Here is a 23630-nt window from a genome sequence, read left to right as displayed (position 1 = left end):
GGAAAAGAAATCCTCTTCTGAGTCATTTCCATTATAATCCTTAATGCCCTTCAGTATGACGATATAAACTGATGCCTGCCTTACTCTCTAAGAACCTTACGCTGGCCTGTGTTACTGCAGCTGCTGAAGGTGCACCTGACAGGTAGTGTGTGTGGAAGCAAAAGTAACCTACCTCTCCTTTCACATTGTCATGGGTCGCTGAGGAATTGTTGGAAGCATTTAGTAACCTACAGAAGGAAACAAACACAACGCTGAGAACAAATCTATAAGCTATCTTTTGATTTATGTAAAAGTGTTGAGGTGCCAAAAGTTAAAGGAGACGGCTAAAAAAAAAAAAAAACAACTTACTGGTCTTCTTTGAAGTAAGTGAAGCCAACAAAGGGTAACTGATTTCCTACAAAAGCCTTAGGAGTGGGAAATGTTTCTACATCGCCTTTGTCATCTTCAATCTCATCAAAGTTACTGGTGTCTATGTCACTGCTCAGCTCTGGGACCACAGGGGCCACCGCTATGGAGGGAGAGGCAAAGAAAGAAACCAAGGAAAAGGTCAAGTGTGAAATGCTGCAAAAAGGAAGTGCTGTGTAAACAAAACTGGGAGTGTCTAATAAATAATTTTATCTTGTGTACTGATACAGCTGCTGTTCCAAGGAAATCCCTGTTAAGTATCCGAGTCATGTAAAAAGCTAATTTTATTGGGTCGGTTGAAGTTCTTGTCAAATTGTGGCAACACTGACTGTCTCTGATGGTGTCGAAGGTCCACTGGTCGTTCTTGAAGAATGGGTGTCGCTTGATCTCGTCCACGCCATTCCTGCCCAACCGCACCTCCCTCAAAACAAAGACAGTGAATGAGTTGTAAAGCAGTAACTAATTCTACCCATTGTCCTCAGCTGAACCGTATCAGTGACGTGAGGAAAACATGGCCGACTGATAGATATTCTTTTCTGAAAGTGACTAGAGGTGACGTAATTAAAACTCAAGCATGACTTTGCTCTCTTTTGGAGCCAGGAGCATCACATCAAACCAATCCAGAGGTAAACATAAGTGTGTTATGTGCAGCTCAGAAGCATGAGCATGTTATGTAATCTCTGCAGTGCTGCAGTATTTTAAAAAAAATGTCACCACCATCAATACTTTAACATTTGAAAACCAAAACACTGTAAGTCTTCATACCTGTCAGTCAGGAAGGCACAGATGATATTCTTGGCATCTTTGGAGATCTCCACATCATCTGGGAAGTTCAGAGAGTTCTTATGGTCCATTATCTTACTGTACGTTCCCACCAGAGAGTCAGCGTAGAACGGTGTGTCACCTAACAGCAATTACAGTACGTTAGAAAAAGAAAAACACTAAAAACAATTTCTGCACAGTGTACAGTCACTATGAGCTTGTTCAGACTACAAGCCCAAATCTGTTTGTTTGTTTGTTTGTTTGTTTTTTGGCATATCCAGATTGGACCCAGATTAATTTTAGAAAGTCTAGACTGAAAAAAGAAAGCATGAAATGCAATTTTCACAAAATGGATTCAAATCACATTTGTAGGTGATTTGAAATGAGATTCCAACCGGATTTCTACAGATGCATCTCAGACCAGATGCTGAAATTGTCTTGTGGATCAGTTGCAATGCAACACACAATGATGATGTAAAATCCAGAGTGACAGACTGAGAAGGATCCATGCTGCTACAGAGCACTGCCAGACAGTATAGAAGCCAGAATAAACTGTCTGAGATAATGTATCTCCATTTCTCATGTTTCCAGCACTGACAAGCCACATCACCAGCATAGTTACGTCTACACGGTTACCATAGAAACCTATGCAGATAGGTTGGTGATGTCTGGACTCAAAAATCTGACCTGATCACTAACAGTGCGGACGGTCTGTCCTAATGATCTGATGTGAGAAACAAATCGGTTTCGCCTGCAGTCTGAACAAAGCCTCTGATTTCATGAGATGTTCACTGACCAACAAGCATCTCAAAGATGAAGACGCCTACAGACCACCAGTCGCACTCTCTCCCATAATAACCATCTCCTCCCTGGGACTTCAGCACCTCCGGAGAGATGTAGTCTGGAGTCCCAACTGCTGTGTCACAGTGCACCATGCCGGTCTGCAAAAGAAATGCAGGAATCAATATATACCTCAGAATCTTTGGCAGTTTACTCTAACACCAGGGTTTTATTTTAGTGTTATCTTAAGACAAATGATGGCTATTAATCTAAACATAAGAGTTTATATTAAACAATGCTCTCTCTCTCTGACTGATTAACATTCCAGTCAGAAATACAATGCAGTGGTTTGTATTTGGTTTTGAATTAAACTGGGTTTTCTGCTTTTTTAGCGAACAGACGTGTTATTCATAAGTTCCAACAAGCGTGTTACTGATTTGTTACACATAACATTACAACATGCTTCACCAACTGAGCTTCATCTCATACAGTTTTCAAGCAGCTCTGGGATGGGCTTTAACTCACAGAGTCCATCTTCATGCACGTGCCAAAGTCGGCCAGCTTGAGGTGTCCAAGCCTGTCCAGCAGCATGTTGTCCGGCTTGACGTCACGGTGGATGAAGCCCATGGAGTGAATGGCGTCCAGGGCCATCACGACCTCGGCTGTGTAGAATTTGGCCCATTTCTCTGGCACGTCATAGGTGCTGGTGAGGTTCACCAAGTCCCCTCCTGGCATGTACTCCATCACCATGTAGAGGTAGTGCTCATCTTGAAAGGCACAGCATAGCTGAACAAAGCACACACAAGCTCTCATTACACAGATCAGACTGATCATTTCTGGAGCAGGTTAACAACTATTATATACATGCAACAAAATATAAATTGTAGCAGTCTGCACAAAACTTTTTTTTACATTACATTTTACATTTTTTTCACATTTACAAGGATTAAAGAAACCATCAAAATGCACTCTTTAATCAAACTCTGAAAAACCTAAAGAAAATAAAGCGGAACAGTGATACCTGCACAACCCAGGGACTGTTAGAGAAGGCCATGATGTCCCTCTCTTCCCAGAAAAAGGCGGAGTCAGAGCGCTTGATCATCTCAAACTTGCTCAGCAGCTTCATGGCGTAAACCTTCTGAGAGGCTTTATGCCTGACCTGCATGGTGGTGGTACCCGTTTATTCAGAGACAGAAAGGCAAGGGACAATTTCCAAGAACAGCCAGCGGGGACATTTTGACCAAGTGGCAAACTGCAGGTTACACAAAACTGTCGCAAGGTAACTCCACCATAGCAGATGATTCCACATTTCCAATTTAATGTTGTACACTAAATGAACATTTAGGACTTACATATATTCTCAAAGGCTTTGACTAGAAAAAGAGGCAGTGTATCATTTATAAAGTGTAATTACAACACATTTATATGTACTCCTCCAAAAAACCAAGCCATAGCAAATATTCCTCCACAGGGGCACTGTGGAGGAATGTGTGTTTAATGACAGATGAAAATGAAAGCCAAATTAATGATGCCTGCTTTACAGATGATTGATACTCACCAGTTGGACTTCACCAAATGCCCCTCGACCAATGACCTTAACCCGGTCAAAGTCTTCAGACTTCATCTGGAGGTCTCGAATTTGTCCTATGACTTTCTCATCTGAATAACAATAGTATAAATAGAATAAACAATATCAAAAATGTTATCAATTTACCACAATAATAAATGGAGGACAGAAGGTAAATAACTTCTGTCCCCCTTTAATTCTCACTGGCACACAAAAACCACTCACATCTGTTTAAGAAGGTTTCGATGTTTTTGTTCTTGCGTAGTGCAGGGTAGTCCAAGTCTAAGACCAGGGCGTTCATGGAGTCCTACAAGGACAGAAAGAAAAATTCATTGTCAGTCATAACCAACAAAACACGCATGAAACCGCCAACATCCTCGACAGCTGTCTCAGCAGCATCTCAGGTTTCTGTTTCTCAATAACACCACGAATGATAGTGACTAGCTCCATGATCACAAAATCAGAGCTTTGAAGGAGGGTGCCATGAAATCATACTGATACTGCAGAGTTAAATATTTCAACATCCACTAAGAAATACACGGTGCAAAGGCAGCAACGTGTTTTGAAGCCGTTACAGCAGGTCACATCATGATCAGGATGATTAACGAAGGGAACCAGAATCCAGGAGCCTGTTGTCTCTATCAGATGAAGCTGAGCATAAAAGCAGTGCAGACTTGGTGCAGTCGCACAGCGTTTTAAAGATGCACTGACTCATCGGCTGCTCTTATCGCTTCTTTTAAGTACACAGCAGCGCTAGGATCTGGGCTGTTACAAAACAAACACAAGTTATAGCAGATTCTTTACACGGGAGAGTGTGAGCTGATCATACTGGGTTACGTTACACTGCAAGTCCCTGTGTTGCAATCAAAGCACGCTGACCAAGAAGTGTGTTCTCCTTCATCTGCATTCATTTGAACAGGAAAAGAGGAGAATGAAATTTAAGTTTAAGTGGGATTTTTTTTTCTTTTTAATTTACATAAACTGTGATATGCTTAATTTAGTCTGATACTGGACATCATGTATGAATGATTTTGCATCACGTGAACATCTGATGCTGCCTGACAACAGAGGATATGTGTCAACTCTGACTGACTTACTTCCCTCTCAGTTCTTGATGACAGCTACACCCCAGCAACAACGCTGTCTGTGATGGTCCAGACTACAGTTTATAAAATGCAAAACCATTTGGAAAACACTAAAAACCTTCCATTTAAAGGCAGTGGGGAGCTGCATGAGAGGTGAATACCACTGACTGCGTTTCTAAGAAGTTTGTTTCCTGTATATTTTCTCACCACTGAACAGGACAAAAACAGTTGTGCATCTCTGCAGGCAGAAAGTCTGACCTTAAACAAACACCTTCACCCCAGCATTTCATTCAGTGTTCAGCTTGAGTGACTGATTACACAAACAACTACATGCAAAGAAAATGGTTTTAACTGACAGCTTTGTTCTTCGAGAGAAAGAGAGAGAGAGAGAGAGAGAGAGAGAGAGAGAGAGACGGGCACGATGAGTAATTTTTCCATCAGCAGCTGCCTCCTTGATTCTGACGATGATATTCATCTGCTGACAAATGATGAACACACTGTTTGTGTGACCTTTACGAAGCAGTGGGAGTAAAAGAGATGAAGTCACCTCCACACAGTATGCAGTCTCTAGTCCTGAACTACATTTACCACACTCAGGGCATTAGGCACTTTCTACATACACAAGAAATAGCTTCTTATGGTTTATGACCAGCTTAAAGGAAATTAAATGACAGCTGATGTTCATGCATGATGATGTCATGCATAACTTTATGTGTATAAATATAGTCTGTAATAAAGAGGCGCCATTTTGAGATTTAGCAGTAACTTAAAGCACAGTAAATTCAAATCCATATATATATTAACTATAAATATATATTAACTATAAATAATGTTATATAAATAATTGTGGAATAAGTCCAAAATTGAGCATGAGAGACATGAAGAAAACATTATTAAAGTTATTACAGGGACGGAGAAGGAAATTCTCTAATGGGAAAAGTAATGATTAAATGTGAACCAACATTAAAAAAAACACAGAAGAAAAAAAGGAAAAGTTTTTATCTACTTTATCAACTAATTCATTGAAAAAGAAAAACACCAACAGCTTTTTTAACAAACTAATTGGAGATAAAGAGAAAAATATACTAACTAATGTTACGCAGTTATATAGTTATATATCTGACTCATCTGATAACCTTTAACTACATTTAGTCAGTTTCATGCCTTTTTTTTAAATGTTATTGCAGATATTGTTATACTTCACAGGAAGAATGTGTGTCGCAGCAGCACGGACAGGAACACAGGCTGGGAACTGGTCTACAGCCCTGCAGCAGCATGTTAGGTTAACTGAACCCAAGCTGATTACTTGTAGCGCTCAGTCATCTTATAATGGATATACTCTGACCTGGGGCAATGTGGGGAAGCCATTAAATAAGCAAAAGACAGACAGATGCAAACGCCTAATTGCTACAGTGATTAACAGTAAGGAAGTCATCTATCAACACCTGTCAGCTGTGCATTCCTGAACAGTCAATAAGGAATTTTCTGAAAACTGGACCAAACAAATGTAACTTGTCTTCCACTTGTTGTTCTCCCGTTGTTATGGTGCTAGGCAGGATGCCACAGTCCTTTCATGTTTCATGTTCCCCTCACTTCCTTTGTACTCTTTGTCTCTTTTGCCCTTTCTCTACTGCTCTCCCTGCGTCTTATCTGCCTCTCCTCATGCTCTCTCCATCATTCTCCGCTCGGCTGCAGTCCGTCTACAACGAGCTGCACACTCTGTTTCATCATCTCAACCTCACTTCCCCATTAAAGGACTGACCTCACCAAAACTACTATTTAAGGGAAAAAAACACTCACTCCGGGGGGTGGAGAGGGATTGCCGAGGGCGTGTGCACATACACAAACACGCACACACGCACAAGGATCTCCCTCCGAGCACGGCAATACAGGAAATGATCCACCCCACCCCAGGGCTGGCAGATAATTTCAGTGTGTCATGAAGCCAGTCCCTGTGTGCAAGTCATTTCCTCTGAGGCAGCATTCTCTGCTACTGTCTGCAGCCAAAAAGAATTTGCACATGCATGGCAGCTACACGTATGATCTTGCATACAATGCATCCATTACATGCAAAATGTGTTCACTCAGACGTACCACAACATATTTAAAGTACACAGCCAAAGCTGAAATCCCAGTCATTTGCTGGAACATATGCGCGCTGCAGGTCTATGATGTACTGAAGCTTCACTGAGGTCAGCAGCTACTTTATTGCAACACTGTGGTTGTGTTAAGCCACAGGAGAGAAATACACGTTCCTAGATATGACATTTTGAATGGCCGTTGTGTAGAACCTCTAACTGTGTATCTGTATCTCCAACTTTTAAAAGCAGCTGAGATCAAGTCCATTCACAGTGTGTGTGATGCCAGCAGTGCATCCATTATACTGTGGGTCTAAGGAGGAGGATAACCAGTCACTGTGCATCAACCACAGTTCAGATGCTTTAGCTCAGATGTCATTTTTATAACACAAAAGGCCTCAAATGAAAGTTTCCAATGTTGTTAAAAATTTTAAACTGAAAATATATCATTGTCATGTAGGTCTGTGCTTTTATGAGAAACAAAAGTGTGTTGATTTATTAAGTAATTGATTTATTGCTGTTCAATAAATAGCTTCATAGCAATTTACGGCCCAAATCTCAGCAGCCCAAGGGTGCAGGCTAAAACCTATTAGGTGCTGAGGTGCCTCCACTTTTCTGTCCACATTTTCCATGAATGGAAAACAACGAACAACACAATTCAAAGGAAACAGAGATCATGTGTCAATAAATACTTCAGAGGTGTTAAGTGTTTTGTGAGGAAAAGGTCACTGTGCCTCACAAAGAACAATTAATAATCTATTATGAACACACTGTTACACTTTAAGTTTGTAGCTGATACAGTCCCAACAACAAAGCAGCATGGCATGCAGAGGACGTTGGTGCCCTGAACCAGAACGTTCATACGATAAAAATACACAACTCACAAGATTCAGGTTCACAGATTTCCAACTTTGGACATGAAGAAAAAAGCAGCTCTTTGACAGTTGCCATGAGAAAAACAAAGTAAACACTGTGTTGCAACACTTGGATTTGCTACAGGCACGCAGCAAGCAAACATTCCCTATCTACCAACTGGACCGCATGGTGATATAATATCCCTTTCTCTGTCATTTCTACATCTCTCCATTAAACAAGATGAATCAAGTGTGGAGGAAGGATAAATAAATAAATACATGTTGCCCTGGTGACAGCGAGAGGTGCTGGTGGCTCTGTATATCTCAGCAGAGAAGAAGGGGAAATATGTTGGATATTTTTGACACTTTTGTTTTGTTTGATTTGCAAATCAAGCTGTTCTTTCAAATGTTTTGGCTTATATGGACCGAGACGGGAAAGGAAGGTAGCCTATCTATGGCTGACATAAGAATCAGGAACCTGTAGCCTATGATGACAGTATTCCTTTAAGTGAAGAGGACATTTTGCTTGTGAAAACAGGCGGCACTCCCCTTTGCTTTCTTATTTTTTAAACTCTTTATTTAACTATATTTGCAGAAAATTTAAGACTTCAGGTTTGCAGAGATCCCGCAGGTCATACATAATAAGCTGTTCAGTGCATTGGAGTTACACAAGAGAAATGGCTGCACACAGCTCTTCCAATTTGCTTCCATTAGCGTTACTGTAAAAAAAAAAAAAAGACCAACAAGACTCTGGAGGACATTTCTCAGCTACTAAGTCAAAGCAGCTATTTATAAATATTAAATAACTGACGAGTGCCTGGGGAGGTGTAAAGCTGGACTGACAATTTAAACTTTAATGCATTTGACATTTCTGGGCCTGTTCCAGACAACCGCTGATCCTCCCTTCCTCGTCCACAGTAATGTTGGCTTCACTTACAACAAGTTTTGTTTTTTTGTAACAATCGATCTAAATAATTACAAACCATGATGTCAGTTTCTATAGCACAGTTTGATATACAGGACACTTCCCTGTACAGCTACAGTAACAGGCTTACAGTAATGTCTTCCTGAGCTGATAGGAGTATCTGTCCAGTTAGGCTTATCAGCACGAGTTGTTATGTATCTATTAGACAGCATTTTATCTCTGCTATATTGTAATCCAACCAGTGGGTTATGGCTGGTTGCTTAGCAACTCCTGCAAAATACAAGGAGCTGAAACCGGTTGAAGTTACGGAGAAGCAGCAGGCAGGAGTTTTATAAGCACCCTGTTTCAGCGCATTCTATTCTTTTCCATCTTATTTACCCAACCTGCTGCTGACATTATGGCGCTGTCGTTCTGCCTTTGCCTGCTTCCACTCTTTATCACCCTATAAAAAGCCACGTGGATCCACCATCAGTCAGGAATGTGATGATGTTAACCTGAAAGGAGCTAAACACAGTAAAGATTCACCCAACTATTCAAAGCCTCTTACACCACAAACTCTCCATGCTCCATTTGCAGTCTTTCCCCCCTAAAAAAAAAACCTCCTCCTATGCCCATACCCATCTCATCACTAGGCATGTGGAACAGAAAACAAGCAGAACTGCTCTGGGCTTTAAAAGGATTGAGCAGAAAGTGAATGTTTTGACTGAATTCCAGCCGTTTTAAAAATAGTTGTGGGGATAAATGGTGGGCCGGGCAGAGTGAGGGGACCGTGCCAGGCAGGGCCCGTAAACTGTCCAAGAAAGACACAACAGCAGGAATCCTGCAGACTCAGAGGCTCACAAATAGCCCAGCTAACGTCTCCGCAGGGAATAACAAGAGTAAGTCTTACTCTTACGTTTGACAGATTTCTGTCCCATGCTCCTGTGCCCTACGCATTTTTGGCACCCACGCTTTATTATAAAGTATCGTGAGGAATGTTCCAGGAAAAATACATAATAAAGAGGAGGACTACATGTACACAAGGTCCTGCTGGATGTTAACCTTAAACTCGGCTCTCTGCATGCTCACAATGTTCCACTTAGATAAAAGAAAACAGGATAAAAGGAGGAAGAAGAATTATGGCAGCGGTCTACACAGTTAACGGCGTTTCTAACTGCCATCCAACCACGCAATTTAATGCTGTCCAACACGTACAGTCCATATTTTAAAACTCGGGTGATATATCAGGTGTAAAGGATGGGATGCTGGTTCCAGTCTTCCACTAAGGTCACAAGATAAATCTAAAGGCTTGTAAAGATGATTGAATGTACAGAGAGAAAATCTTTTTTAGTGTTTCTGTTTACCAAATTTACGTTACTATTATATTTATGATATATTTTTCAGATTTCTCTCAAAATTCTTGCATCAGTGCTTTATTTCAAGTGGGGGTCATAGGCCAAAAGGTTGGGAACCACTGGATAACACAAACCATATGAATTATAACTGCCAGCATCAGCTCTGAAACACTGCTCATCTGAACTCTGCAACACAAATGCAGGTGTTCTTGTTTGGGTTTGTTGAGGGAAATGAAAGCTGTATAAACTCACAGACAATCCATAACCGTTTGGTAATGTGTTGTATTGTTTTGTCGTCGTCGCTGCTGGTTGCACACAATGCAGCCTGTGTGTTGCTAAGATCAAGTGAATAATGCGTTTGCTGGTGAAAATGAATACAAATGCGTGCCCATGAGTACCCAAGCCTGCACATATGCGTGTGTGTGTGTCTGGGAGAAAGTGTGTGTGTATGTGTAGGAGGCTGTGTTTCACCAGCAGGTTGTGATGGAATGATAATGCCGGGGCCAGATGGATGGCTTATTCGTTATGCGTGGGAGACTCCTGTTCTCTTCTCCGCTCTGTTCACTCACGCCCTCACTTCAAACTAAAAATACACTAAGACACAGGTATTAAAACTCCATAACAACCACACAACAGGGTGAAGACTTTGCACAAGGCAACAACAGGATCTTGCATTCAACCACTGTCAGCCGCAGTGCACTGAGCGTCACTCAGCTCACATCCCAGTCACTTTGATCTGAGTGGGAAGTGAAAGTTCTTCAAAAGTCAAATCTTCTATCAGAACTGTTACACCCCAAAAGCTGTGCACGAATATTAGAGACCGGTTGTTTATATTCACAGGTTTGAATAACTGAACTTAAATCACACTGTTGTTGTACACTCTGCTATGTGAATGGCCACATTCTCTCAACCACAGTCATTGTGTCTAGACAAGGAGATTGACCAGATTAAGACAGATCTCAGGGTGTATACATATCCCCTCACATGAGAACCACATACCATCATAAACACATCAAGACATCCCTTTCCAGCTCTGCTTACAGTCTAAATGTCGCATTATGAGAATGGATGAGACTCGCTGCAGTTTAAGGTTTTACCATATGATAAGTCCAGATGGGAAACTCAATTGCACAAAACTTGTGTTCGAAACAATGATTTGAGTTTAAGTATTGTATTTTTGTTTTTCTGAACATACAACATACCCATTACTTTCTGGAGTTTAAGCTCTTCCTCATTTTTCGCATTCCTTCTCACAGCCCTGTGAGGTGGATCTTGGACTTGCTCATGTCTTGTTCTATTTGTCCAAGGTATTATATAATGTGTAATCAAGGTGCTGTGAAGTATGTGTATATTTATTTCTGTGTGTGGGGAGGTGTGCTGGACTGCTGATTTTTGCTCCATTTGTCATCAGGCTGCGGGAATCCTTTCACCCTTTAAAGCAAAATACCATATCATGAATCAAGAATTTAGTTGTAGGTAAACAGTAAACAGCTGTCTGATGCATCACAGCAGCAGATCAACAACAATCTCAACTTTTCAGCCAGTTTAGCACAGATCTTGTCTTCAAAAGGTAAATACAGTGAGGCTGCCGAGCAAGCAGCTGAGACTCCAGTAAGTAACTGCTGCAGGGAAAGACATGGTCCAGCAACTAATCCCCCATAAAACCACGTGTCATCTTTACATCTTGGTTTTTGACTGGATTAAGCAAACGAGATATATCGTATTACTTTGTGTGCTGGTAAGCAGATTTTATCTAACCAGGTCTAACCAGCTGCTTCGAAGTGTAGGACATGACATGAGAGTGCAAACAATTTTCTCATCTAACCATCTTTTATAATGGGGGTATTTCTCAAAATGTCAAAACTTTAATAACATACACTTCTAACTGAATTTGTACAGAGACAACTTAAGTAAGTGAATAGGAATATCTGTAGAGTCCTGACACAAAAAAACCTCTGGTGGGCCATCTATGGCTTTAATGAACAGGGAAAACCCTGATCAAGTTTCCTCCTTCTGACCACTAAACAAGACCAGACGATACATAACTAAAGTGAAGAGTGACATTTTCAGACTGCACACCCAGAAGACGCCAGGTCTTCTTCACTGAAGTGGAGCAAACCCCTCTTTAAAAAAAAAACAAAAAAAAAAAACATGGAGAGCCCTGACCGTCTCACCAGAGGAGGTGTGGAGCAGAGAGACTGGCTTGTTTTGCAGGAAAAAAAAATTGGCTGGGGCCACCGTCCCCAGTGCCTTATAAGGCAGTGTTTCTATCCAGCTAGCACACTGAAGCCGGGACTGCTGCTGCTTGCCTGAGAGCAACTCAACTGCACTCCAGAGACGAAGTGGACACTCAGGTTGACGATCAGGGTAAAGACAGAATAAGACACAGAGGTGTAGAGGTACACATGACAGGAAGAAGCTGCAGTATTGGGCGGGGGGGGGGAGGGGGGCAATAAGATAAGAGGAATGAAAAGGAACAGAGAATATGGAGACGACAGAAGCTGCTCGGTGAGGACAGCAGTGATTAACATGAGGTGGGAGGAGAGTGGACAAAACAGGGAGAAAGAAACAAACAAAATACATGAATGGAGACGGATGAGAAACAAACAGGAGGAAGGGGAGAGAAGGGACTGAAATGAAAAACGAACACTGAGCAAAACAAAGCAAGTGTATTACTTGTGTGTATTATAATGGCTCTGAGTAGATACAGGGGACTGCTTCCAACAGAAGATCTGGAAGACATCAGACCAACTCTTAGATATTCCATATCTCACATCCTTCACACTTAAGTGCTGTGCATGAAGTTATCTGACCGTACCCGGTCTACAGCTGGCTCAAAGGGCTCTGGACTGGAGCTACAGTTAAAATACCTGCAGTGTGTTTAACCAGCGTGAGAGGAGGGGCAGAGCTGCAGGCCGAGAGAGAAGCAGAGCCAGAGAAAAGGAGATAAGGCTGAAAAGTGAAAGGGGAAAGTGCAGCCATTCGCAGGGACTTCGAGCCCCATATATAGCTGCCAACTATTTACTCAATGAGGTCATTTCCTTCAGGACGGCAGAAAGGCAACTTATGCGATTTGCAATCAAGTGTCCATATTTTATTTTATTTTTATCTAAAAAAAAATGCCCTTTCTTTTGCTTGCCCTCAGCAATCACTCCTTGTACTTGGAGCTGCCAAGTAAGTCCCGTACTTCAGTCAGCAGTGCTGTGCTGCCAAATAATGATCGCCGCAGTTTGCACTGAAGGTTGCTGAGACTTCAGGTTACATTCATTTAAATGCTGATAAAGGTAATATAGTTATTTACAGCTTTTATAACCACAGGTTATGGCAGCATTAAAACCATTTATTCTGTAAGCAGGGGTGAATTAGGGACTAGGTACAGATGACAAAATGGTCAACTTTCTTAAAGGGAAGGTCACTGAGTTTACTTGATAGATGCTGCAGATTCCTCCCTGTCAGCTTTCCGTATCCTCAGGGTAGTCAGCCCACTGCTCCTGAAATTAATTACTGAGCTTCTCTTACTAAGTTGTTCTTTAGGAGGCTACACACTAGTCAACAAAGCAGCTTCTTCCAATTTTATTTATATATTTTTTTGCTGTTGCTATGCCACAATAGCAGGGTATTTGTGATTCATTGTTTACCAAATATGAGCCTGTGAGCAATTATTAAGGCACTTAAACTATGCATGTTCTTATTCCACCTGCAAAAAAGGACATTTCTAAGCCTTGCGTGTTAGCGTGAGTGTGTCTGAATCCCACCCTGAGCAGCAAAACTTCTTGATCCCAGCGACAGCAGTGAGGCTGCTAAAAATGGAAAACTGCAGCCTGTTCTCTCCCACGTATGCTTCCCACTCAACTTTTGTCTCAAACACTCAACACCTCTATCTCTCTGGCTCGCGTGCAGGAAGTAAACACCACCGGTGTTCAAGCAAGTATTCTGTTAAATGTTCTAAGAGAACAGGGAATAGGCCAGGAAAGCCTCAAGTAGCATGGAAGGGGGAACAGGCCAGGGGATGGACAGGGGGCCCCAAGCTAGATGGGGCCCATTAAAAGGGGTGAGGTGATGCTTTTTAAGACAGCGTGTTTGCCCTCTGTCAGGTCCAGTTAAGGGGCCCAGAAATTCAAACACCACCACCAGAACAGATGTAACTTCACAGCTAAAGAAGGTACTGGGACACAGTGCTGGCTCTGAACTACAGTTAGGGGAGAGGGGCCGAAAGGGACAGATTTGTTACTTCCTGTGGAGAAACGTCCATAACCAACACCAGAATTTATTTTCATGAAAAAGGGTTAATCCAAAGTGTCAGAAGATCGTCTTTCTTATTTCAGTCCAGCGTCACTGATATAAACTGGTATAATGGAAGAATTTTTCCTCTGCCCTTATGCAGTTTTATGTCTTTACAAAACTTGCCAAAAACATCTGTCAAAGGGTGCATCCCCTGAACATCTTTATAAGACACAGGTCACAGTATTACAGTTTAAGCCTTGTTTCCACTGCAAAGGATTGAGCCATATAATATAAATGTATTCTCAAAAACAAAGCTGTAACTTCTGCTATTTGCAAAAGGGGACAATGGTTTCCCCTTTCCTCTGATATGAGATGGCATCAGATTGTATCAGCACTAGAAATTTCAAAAACAAATAACCTGTTTTGGTTTTGCATAGTGCTCATGATCCAGTAACAGTACTTGAGCATCCACCGCCTGACAATCAGACAGTTACTGCCATTTCGTTTCATGTCATCACATCATTCGTTGAACTGGTGAACAAATCAGACATGTGGGTGGTGAATCAAAGGTCTTCACCAGGCTGGTCCTCCACCTGAGTCATTTAAGTCCTTCGTTAATTCTTTAAATTTTACACCATGACACATAAAGGGCTGTATAAATAAAGCTACTTCAGTCTTATAAGTGCACACAGAGGGACATAAGACTTTGCTGGTTAACTACGCTAAGAAATCTGATTTGAATCTCACAACTTGTGACCACTTCAGTTCACAGGAAAGAGGGTAGGAAATGCACCAGCTCACTTCCTGTAAGTTTATGACCAGCTCGTCAGAAAAGCCTTTCACTGGAATCAGTATGATTCTCATTTTATATGAAAATGAGTATGAGTCAGGAATTACAGAAGACAATTTCCTGAGCTGTCACACTGGGTATTGAGTCAAAGTTCCCATACTGCTGTTAAATGACAGGCTGCAAACAGTGCGACATGTAAACATGTATATTTTATGATGAAATTTGCATCAGACATCTTTTATTTTACCAAATGATCATTCCAGCATGGTCAGCTGTCTTGTTTTTGTGGAATATCAATGCTCTTATTTAGCTGGGAATAAAAGTATAAAAATTATATCACACATGTCCCAATTGACCAAAATCCTGTCCAGCAGATGCACAATTTAAGGTACAAAAGACAGTTTAATAGTGGGTGAAGAAGATTTTCCTAATCATCTATCAGTGCAGGAAAACCAGACTAGGTGTGAGGATCTAATGGGCTGTGGGGCTATCCAGGTCTGGTGGGCCCAACTGTTTCCATGCGGGAGTATTATCCGGAAATATTAGTCTCCACAAACACAGAGTGGGTCATTCTCCGCAAGTTAATCCTAATCTGTTGACACGCATCACAGAGCCCCACACTGCATCGTCTGAGCCCCAGTCTGAACTATTAATCAGGCCTATGTACAGTGTGTCCACCATCAGGCTCACAGCCTGGCTGTTCTACACAAAAACTGGTTATTTTAGCAAAGCATCCGATTACAGGACACTATTGAAACTGTGCAGTTTCATAACTGGTGAAAATGAGGAAAGTCATCATAACAATAATTATAATTATAATAAACAATACCATGCAACATCACAGTGTGGCTGAGGAACATAAACAAAGCTAACAGCTCGCAGCAGGTTATAATTAGGAAATAATAAGAGAAGAAGGATGTAAATACCATTAGTATAACGTTACCTAAGTGTGTGCATACGTGTCTAGCGTTTCAGCGAACACAAAACATGGCATCATTAATAATAAATGAGGTGTATCCCACTTGACTTGACTTACCAGTAAACTTTCCAAGTTTACGGAAGATCTGGGATCTCTGATCATGTCCTCCAGCTTCTTCAGCCGGGTTTCAATCCTCTTCTCGGCGCCCAGCGACATGACTGCGGCGGCGGCGGCTCGGTCGTTTCGGTCAAAGCGGAGCAGAAATACGGACAGGTTTCCCAAAACTGTTTGAGTTTACATGTGAAACCTCTTTGTTCCTGGCTAATGGCCGTGGGCCTAGCGGAGCAGCCTTGGGCTCGCAGCCCACCCAACTCGCCTCCAACAGGAATAGTGTGCACAATGAAGAGAAAATATTCCCAAAGCAGAGAGACTCCCCGCTCCCCCCACCCCAAAAAAAGAAAAGAAAAAAAAAAAAACTTGCCAAGTGAGCGGGCCTTCAGTTAGCCAGCTATGTGGCTTTGAGCTAGTAAACACAACGTATACACTTGAATTATCACCTCCCGTTAAGTGAAAGATGCATTTTTCCCCAAACTCGGCGATAAAGTTTGAATTTGGAGATACCAGCAACAGGCAGCAGGGCGTTTTCTTTGCCCCCCTCTCCTCCCCTTCCCTTTGGCTTTTTTTTTTTTTTTTTTGGCTGCTTGGAAAAGCTTTGGGCTCGCCTTTTCGAGAAAACCCCGCTTCGTTTCACCCCATTCAATGATGTTTGAAGCCCGTTAGTGTCGGAGTTTATCCTCGGTGCTGCCACAGGTCTGAAAGGGCGATAATGTCTGTTCTCCCGCGCTGAATCTTTAATAAGCACGCACTCTCTTCCCGAATGTCTCCTCGCATTTTCGCATGTGTCCTCCCGCTGGTGTCTGTCCCCGTTAACGGTTTTTTTTAGTCACGAAAAATTAAGAAGTTTTAATTGGTCGAAGAAAAGTCCTCCGGCGGCTGAATTCTTCGCCGCGCACTCAGACCTACACACACTGAGCCTGAAAGTGTTTCTCCTCCCCCTGACATCAACACACCGAGGACTCGGTTACCCATAAGCCATCTGTCCTGTCCTCCTGCACTGCACCTCTCTTTCTCTCTGTACCTGTATTTTACCTGTTTATACTTTAAAACAATTAGCTGCTAAATACAAATGTTCATATGAAATTAAATATAGCTGGACAAAAGTCAATGAGACATGATTGTTACTTCCACAACTTTTTAACTATTAGATTTTAAAAATTAATTTCTACAGCTGTACCCTTGGGATTTGGAGACAAGGTTTCCGTCTTTCTCTTTGTAAGTTTCACAGGTAAAAATTAAACCTAATGGAAGGAATCCCAAATCACCACCACAGTACAGTATATTTAGCATGTTTTCCAGACCCAAGGCCAGTTTTTCCATCAGATTTCACGCAAATCCATCTCATTTCTGCCATATTCTCCACAGTGACGAACTATTACAGTTAACATTTAACCTGCTCCTTGTAATTAACAGCTGTTAAAATCATGGTATCAGAAATAATAATATTAAGGATAATATGCAGCTTAAGGGGTCTCTGACGAAATGATGAACAGTTTCATTTCACTAGGATTAATTAGGTGAAACTTTGATACAACTTTAAGATCCCAGTTACAGGAAAAAAGGAGACTGATAAATCTGACAGACTGTGGGTGTGTGTGTCTGCCTGATATTTGTCAGTGTGGAAGTTTGTGTAATCAAAAGACATTATGTATCATGTTTCACACAACAGAGGGAGCAGTTGGACCACAGATGCATCCCTTCACCTGCAGCGACTTGACGGTCGTAGCTTTATTATGATTTTTTATTGAACTGCTGTGTAATTACTGAAATATCTGTTTTGCTGCTGTCTCTTTTATTGGTGTAAAACAGTCACTCAACTTGTATCCATTTACATCTGTTATTCAGTGCACCATTGCTGTGGGCTCGCTCCTTCCAAGGAGAAAAAAATCCTGTATCACTAACAGGAAGTGATGCTTTTCACATTTTCTTTATATGGAAGTACTGTTAGTTAGTATGTGGAGCAACAGCCACAGTGATGGAACAGACAAACACATAAATGTAAGAAAAAACCCAGTACGGCAACAGATGTACTGTTTGTTTGAAAGGTGATATCTGGGAAATGTCACACGAAACAACACAGCAATGAGCTGCTGGAGACACGGACTAAAGAAACTGCAGTTCTACCTCACATCTCATCTTTTCACCTGAGAAACTGAACCAGGATGTTTTCATCATTAACGTTTCAGCACTTCACAGTGGGACAGATAAAGCAACAGATTAGACAACCACTGTCTGGAACCCATATTGACACTTGGTGAAGATCACTGAATCTTGACTCATCGGTTCAGATTATATAACTCCTATGTGATATAAACGTCTTTTATTTGATCTCTTTTGGTGGATAGTAAAAGGATGGTATTATAATGCATAATTTTTGACCCATGATCTTGTATGGCCTTTATTTCATCGGTTGTATAAGCCATAAGAGGCACTGAGTCACAGTGTGTGCTCTGGCAGTCTGCATTGAAAATAGACCACATGAAGATGTTTATGTCAGTGATCATGAAAATATAACCACTCATTGTGCCACACTGTGGATCTTTTGGCTGCTGATGCCACTGAGGAGGCGGTGGCCAACAGCAAGAAGAGTTGCCATTTACTAATGCATGGATGATAAATGGGGACAGTACCAACACACAAGAGGCTCATCTACAGTTTGACATCATGTTATAGAGGCCTGAAAACTGAATGATTCACATGTGCTCATAGTTCACAGTCAAGAAGAGAAAGAAACAAACTGCACCCCTGCTGACTGTGCTCCAATTTCTCATTAAATCTCACACAGACACATCTTTATAACAACATTTGTTTGTGAATAGATCAGTCAATCAGATCAGGAAAATTAAATTTGAACACGTTCAAATTTATGGGTTTGAATTCTTCATTTTTTGTGTGCTGATCTCTGTTACATGTCCAGTGAAAGCATGCTATGTTACTAATAATATTAGCAGTGGGTCTGCTCTGTCCTAATGTCACAGTGAGCCATGACAGCATGACAGTGAGCCAGCATGGACAATATTAGGACCCCAAAATTGAAGCAGTTAAATGGAATTCAGCCATTATTGATTTTATTATTTACACCTCTGCTTGTCCTACTGTGACATGTCAAAAAGTCTCCTGTGAAAAAGGCTTATTGGTGTATTATTATTACTATTGACTTGTTCTGAATTTATGAAAATGTAGGACTTTTTTATAAAGACTACTGAGGGTATTTTATAAAGACAATAATATTATTAATGCTGATAATGTATTATTCATCTTCATAATATTCAAAACATAATACAATGATGATGATTTTTTAATATAAATGTTGGAATGTATTTGTGTGTGTCTGGTAAAAGTTGTGAGCAAAATATAAGGAATTCTACATATGCATACACTGTGGTAAAATATCAAGAGCTGAATTGTTTATACCTCCCCTGTGAGGAAACCCAGCAGTCTCCCCTTATTACGTCCCTGCTGAGGAGTGGGTCAATACTTTCAGAAGCCATGAGATGGTGCCACAGACCATTCAATTCTCATTCCTCATCTGCAGGTTGTCAGAAACCTTTCCAACTGAACAAATTAACAAATGAGATCAAAACAGCTGAAATTATCAACAAAAAATAAAGCTGTCTGTCATGTCACTTGTGTATTTCTAAAACAGATAATATCCCATTGTCACCACATCATGTCTTCTGGTGATTTATTTATTCTATTTCAGAAATATTGTTATTTTGTATCATTTTATCACCCCATGTTAACCAAATTATAAATTATTACTTAATTACTAGCATCACTGGTGGGCTAATTGTCAATGAGTAGTAATTACTGTGTTCATTTTTAATGCTTTTTTTTTTTTTTTTTTCTAGCTCACTCTGTCTTGGTCATCAATATTTAACCAAAGCTTAACTGGTTATGAATGATTCAGTATTCTAAAATGTGTTTAAACACCTAATTTCTTGTGCATTAATTTTTTACAACATTTTAGCATGACTGTAAGCATGACTGTGTTTGACTGGCAGGTCTTGTGTCTTGATTTTTAGGGGCAGTGCTTTTTCGTTTGCATCTTAAAACTTTTTTTCAAAATTGGCTGACCGTTCATTGTTAATTTTCATTCCTTAAATTCCTTCGTTCCTTAAATGTAATTAAATACAGCTGTTAATGGGAAATATCTTAGATTCTCAGTTATCAATTATGTCGTGGACTGATTTTTTTACATCATTAACTTTATATAAAATAAAATAATTAAGACTGTAATCTGCAAAAACGCTGCAATTTGCACAAATGTATTACTTTTTACTGAATAATTTCCTTTGTGCTTCATGCTTTTGTCTCTGTGTTCATGTAAGAGATTTTATTGTGGAATATTTTGTCTGAATAATGTGGCGCCTCTGAAATTCACATGCAACTTATTAATCGTGATTTTCACAGGTTTCCACTGACTTGCTGACAGGTTGTAAATTATGTGGTGAATCAAGTCAAAATCACCCAATAACCAGTGCTAAAAGAAACATTTTTTTAGTTTACTATCATCCCTTAACACAGTGTTTCTTCTACATGTACACAGACATGAAACTGAACAGATAGGACCCATCTGAAACAGAGTTGTGTGTTCCTCTTATTTATTTGTCTTCATGAGCAATTCACTGGATAAAACAAATACTGTTACAACACAAAAGATGATTATTTTCCAAAGCAATTTTGGCCACCTGTTATGTACATGTTACAACGTCATAATAAAAAGACAGAAGATCATCTCCTCATATCACTGTTTTCTCCATTTTAATAATTAAAAAAGCATTTCACTGTTCACCAGGCATTTACATTGGAATAGAATGCTCAGGTCAAACCACCTTCATTTTTTTTTATTATTTGCAAATGCAAAACTTGTCAACAATAAATAATATTATAAAATGTACACAAAAAGATTGACAGTCCACCACGAGTTAAAACGTTGAACAGATTGGATGTTTAGGAACAAGAAAGTTGGGAGGAGGGTTTCTTCTTAGCAAAAATGTGACAGTCCATACAAGTTACAGAAAAAGCTGATCATCTATACATTGACACTAGCAAGATAACAAAGTTCTTGTTTCTGGTATATTTCATTTTGTACAAAGAAGGGAGAGTCTTCTTTACAAGCGAGCATCATTGTCTTAACTGTAGAGATTATACAAGCAAGAGTTAAGGCAACTTCTCTGTTGTTTTTGAAAAGTAACATGAAGTCATGTCATGTTTCATTTTGTCTGTGGACCACTCGTCTCTATAAGGTTTGGAGTTAGTTGTCATTGCATAATTCAGGCTGTTGACCCGGCCTGTAGTCTATCATCAAAAAAGGAATGCTGGAGATTTGTCACGAGTCTGTTCGTCATCACAAAGACTGATTCAGTGGTCCAGGATTTCCATGTGAGAGTTTGGGTTTCATATCTTCACTATCTGTCTCAGACATGGACAGTATAACATTTGTAACACCAACACAACGTGCTACAGATTAGGATCAGACGTAAAATGCACGTTGTTTTGTCTGTGTGCGTCTGTATATGTGTGTGAAGGTGTCAGGCAGGAGGAAAGGCAGACACAACAATGGATTTTGGATAGCTCCTTATCAGAAGTCAAGCCCCCTCAATTTTTTTTTATCCTTATTAGATTTCTGGGAAACAGAGTGACCCACTTAGAGAAAGGCTGGGAGATCAGCCAGTAGTCAGACTAAACTTGTAAATTTGACCTGATGATGGCACCAGAAGAAAGATCAGGGAAAGGTCACCAAAACAATTAGCGTTTGTCCTCTGGCGAACAAATTTAAAGGAATATTTTCACATTTTGTGAAATACATTTATGAAGCTACAGCCAGCAGCCAGTTAGCTTAGCTTAGCATAAAGACCGGAAACAGTCTGTATGCTAAGCTAAGCTAACAGGCAGCTGACTGCAGCTTCAAAATTAATGTACAAATATGAGTGTAGTATTGATCTTTTCATCTAACTCTCTATAAGGAAACAAATATGTGAATGTCCCAAAATGTTTCACTATTCTTTTTAAGCGAAATCTGACAAATAGTTTGGGATATTTTATGTATAAAGTTGATATTTTGTCCTGAGGGTGGTGCTAGAGGAAAGCTAATGCAGAGTTCAAACTGGAAAGGGTCCACGCTCTGATTAACATCAGTGTGCTCAGTACATTTTATGGCAATCTACCCACATGGGCATCATTAATCTCTGCTGCCAAAAATGTTATCAGATGTTATCATAAACACCATTTAATACCTTTTTACAGTCAGTCTTTTGTTTTTTTAAAATGCTTGCATTCTGTCAGCTCAGAGCAGCTAACACAGGAGGGAACCAGAACACAGAGATGATTTTTGAAAACTTTGATCCCCTCAGTTAACAGCTGAGATGATTTTTAACTGCATGGTAAAGAGTAATGGGCAGGCCCAACACTAACACATAATAAAGTGTAACTTGCGGTACTCTTTTGTATAGGGTTGTTGTTGCTTCTATTGAAGATGCTCGGGTAATGAATGTAGTCTGGATTTATTTATTTAAACTTTTTTTTTTTTTTTAATTTGTGTGTTTTTCCAACCTGGGGGAACTAATCACTCCAAAACGTTACACACACATTTTTATATGTTTTAAAAGGAATTTAATAGAAATCTACAGAAAGCGTGATTGAACACTTGAATGAATAAATAAATAAATAAAAATGAAAGACCCTTTTTTTGGTTTCTGGTAAGAAAGGTACGGAGTGTACTGGGTGGCTTGTGGCCTCTAAAATCTTGGCTGTGGCCCTGGTTTTGTATTGTTATGTATTTGTTAGGCAGCGAGGACACTAGAAGCTACAGTGTCTGGTTTCTAGGTTACATCGAACCTTGTTTGTGTGATTTCACTTGCAAAATTACAGATGGAGCAACTCATGGTTTGATAAAGAAATCAGGGGTGCAACTGATTAATTTCTGTTCTTCCTGTATAAACTGTAACTTAAGAAATATAGTGCATATGAAAATCTGTGACAAAATTAGAGAAGGGAGCATTTCTACTCATGACCAAATACAATTCACCAAAGAGTATAGAGGACAGAAGCAGGCAGCTTAAAAAGAACATTTTCACTGCTTTTGCTTGGAGAGAAATGAAGCGATGGCAAGGAAATGCTCAAAGTGACACCAAAGCTGGGCCTTGGCAAGGAGCAAGCTAAGCCTAAATGCCTGACTAACAGGCAACAGATAGAGTTGCACACTGCTTATTCTGAGTCAACACTCTGTAATCTCAACTGGGCTCTCTGCTTGCACCTGCCTCACACACACACACACACACACACACACAAAGTTAAATTTACTATGTGCATTGTGTGTGTGTGTGTGTGTGTGTGTGTGTGTGTGTCTGACACCATAATGTGTGCTTATTATATGTGAATAAGTGTATGAGTAAATGTTAGGCCTCATTTGGACAAAGAATGAATCACACAGTGTCTCATCAAGACAGAATGAAATAAAACAAAGGTTGAAGGTTTAACAGTGAGATAGGACAAGGTTGCAAAGCAATGTCCACATCTAGTGTAACACATGACTGAGAATCCTTCAACTCCTGCATTATCTTTTTAATCCAGAACTTTACTCGCAGTGTCACATATAGGCGTTTTAAGGACTGAGTAAACCAAAGAAAGATAACAGGGTAATACTGCTTTTGACATCTACTTGTGTTCTCCTCTATCTTCCTTTCTTTTTTAAAAAATAAGTGCTTGGTATTTTTGGCAACTATTAATTATTTGCTCAAATTTTTAGTTTGAAATCCCATTTCCACTGAAAACTAGGTGACATGTTT

At 40.3% G+C, this 23630-nt stretch overlaps 1 protein-coding gene across 3 annotated transcripts in view; it reads right to left on the bottom strand.

Annotated features, from left to right (window-relative positions):
* rock2a (rho-associated, coiled-coil containing protein kinase 2a) overlaps nucleotides 1-16740 on the bottom strand; it is a 33396-nt gene extending 16656 nt beyond the window's left edge. For all 3 annotated transcript variants that reach the window (XM_041060214.1, XM_041060213.1, XM_041060215.1), the window contains exons 1-10: nucleotides 15841-16740; nucleotides 3740-3821; nucleotides 3506-3606; nucleotides 2969-3106; nucleotides 2473-2733; nucleotides 1964-2108; nucleotides 1171-1309; nucleotides 735-826; nucleotides 349-508; nucleotides 173-227 (exon numbers count right to left, since the gene is read on the bottom strand). In XM_041060214.1, the coding sequence (XP_040916148.1) occupies nucleotides 173-227; nucleotides 349-508; nucleotides 735-826; nucleotides 1171-1309; nucleotides 1964-2108; nucleotides 2473-2733; nucleotides 2969-3106; nucleotides 3506-3606; nucleotides 3740-3821; nucleotides 15841-15939 (1272 nt within the window). In that variant the 5' untranslated portion in view covers nucleotides 15940-16740. The remainder of the gene's footprint in view (nucleotides 1-172; nucleotides 228-348; nucleotides 509-734; nucleotides 827-1170; nucleotides 1310-1963; nucleotides 2109-2472; nucleotides 2734-2968; nucleotides 3107-3505; nucleotides 3607-3739; nucleotides 3822-15840) is intronic.
* Between the last annotated feature and the right edge of the window lie 6890 nt (nucleotides 16741-23630).

The sequence above is a fragment of the Toxotes jaculatrix genome, chromosome 17 (genome assembly GCF_017976425.1).
Source record: "Toxotes jaculatrix isolate fToxJac2 chromosome 17, fToxJac2.pri, whole genome shotgun sequence".
NCBI lineage: Eukaryota > Metazoa > Chordata > Actinopteri > Toxotidae > Toxotes > Toxotes jaculatrix.
The sequence above is the reverse complement of the archived record's forward strand: the minus strand, read 5'-3'. Positions and strand labels throughout refer to the sequence as shown.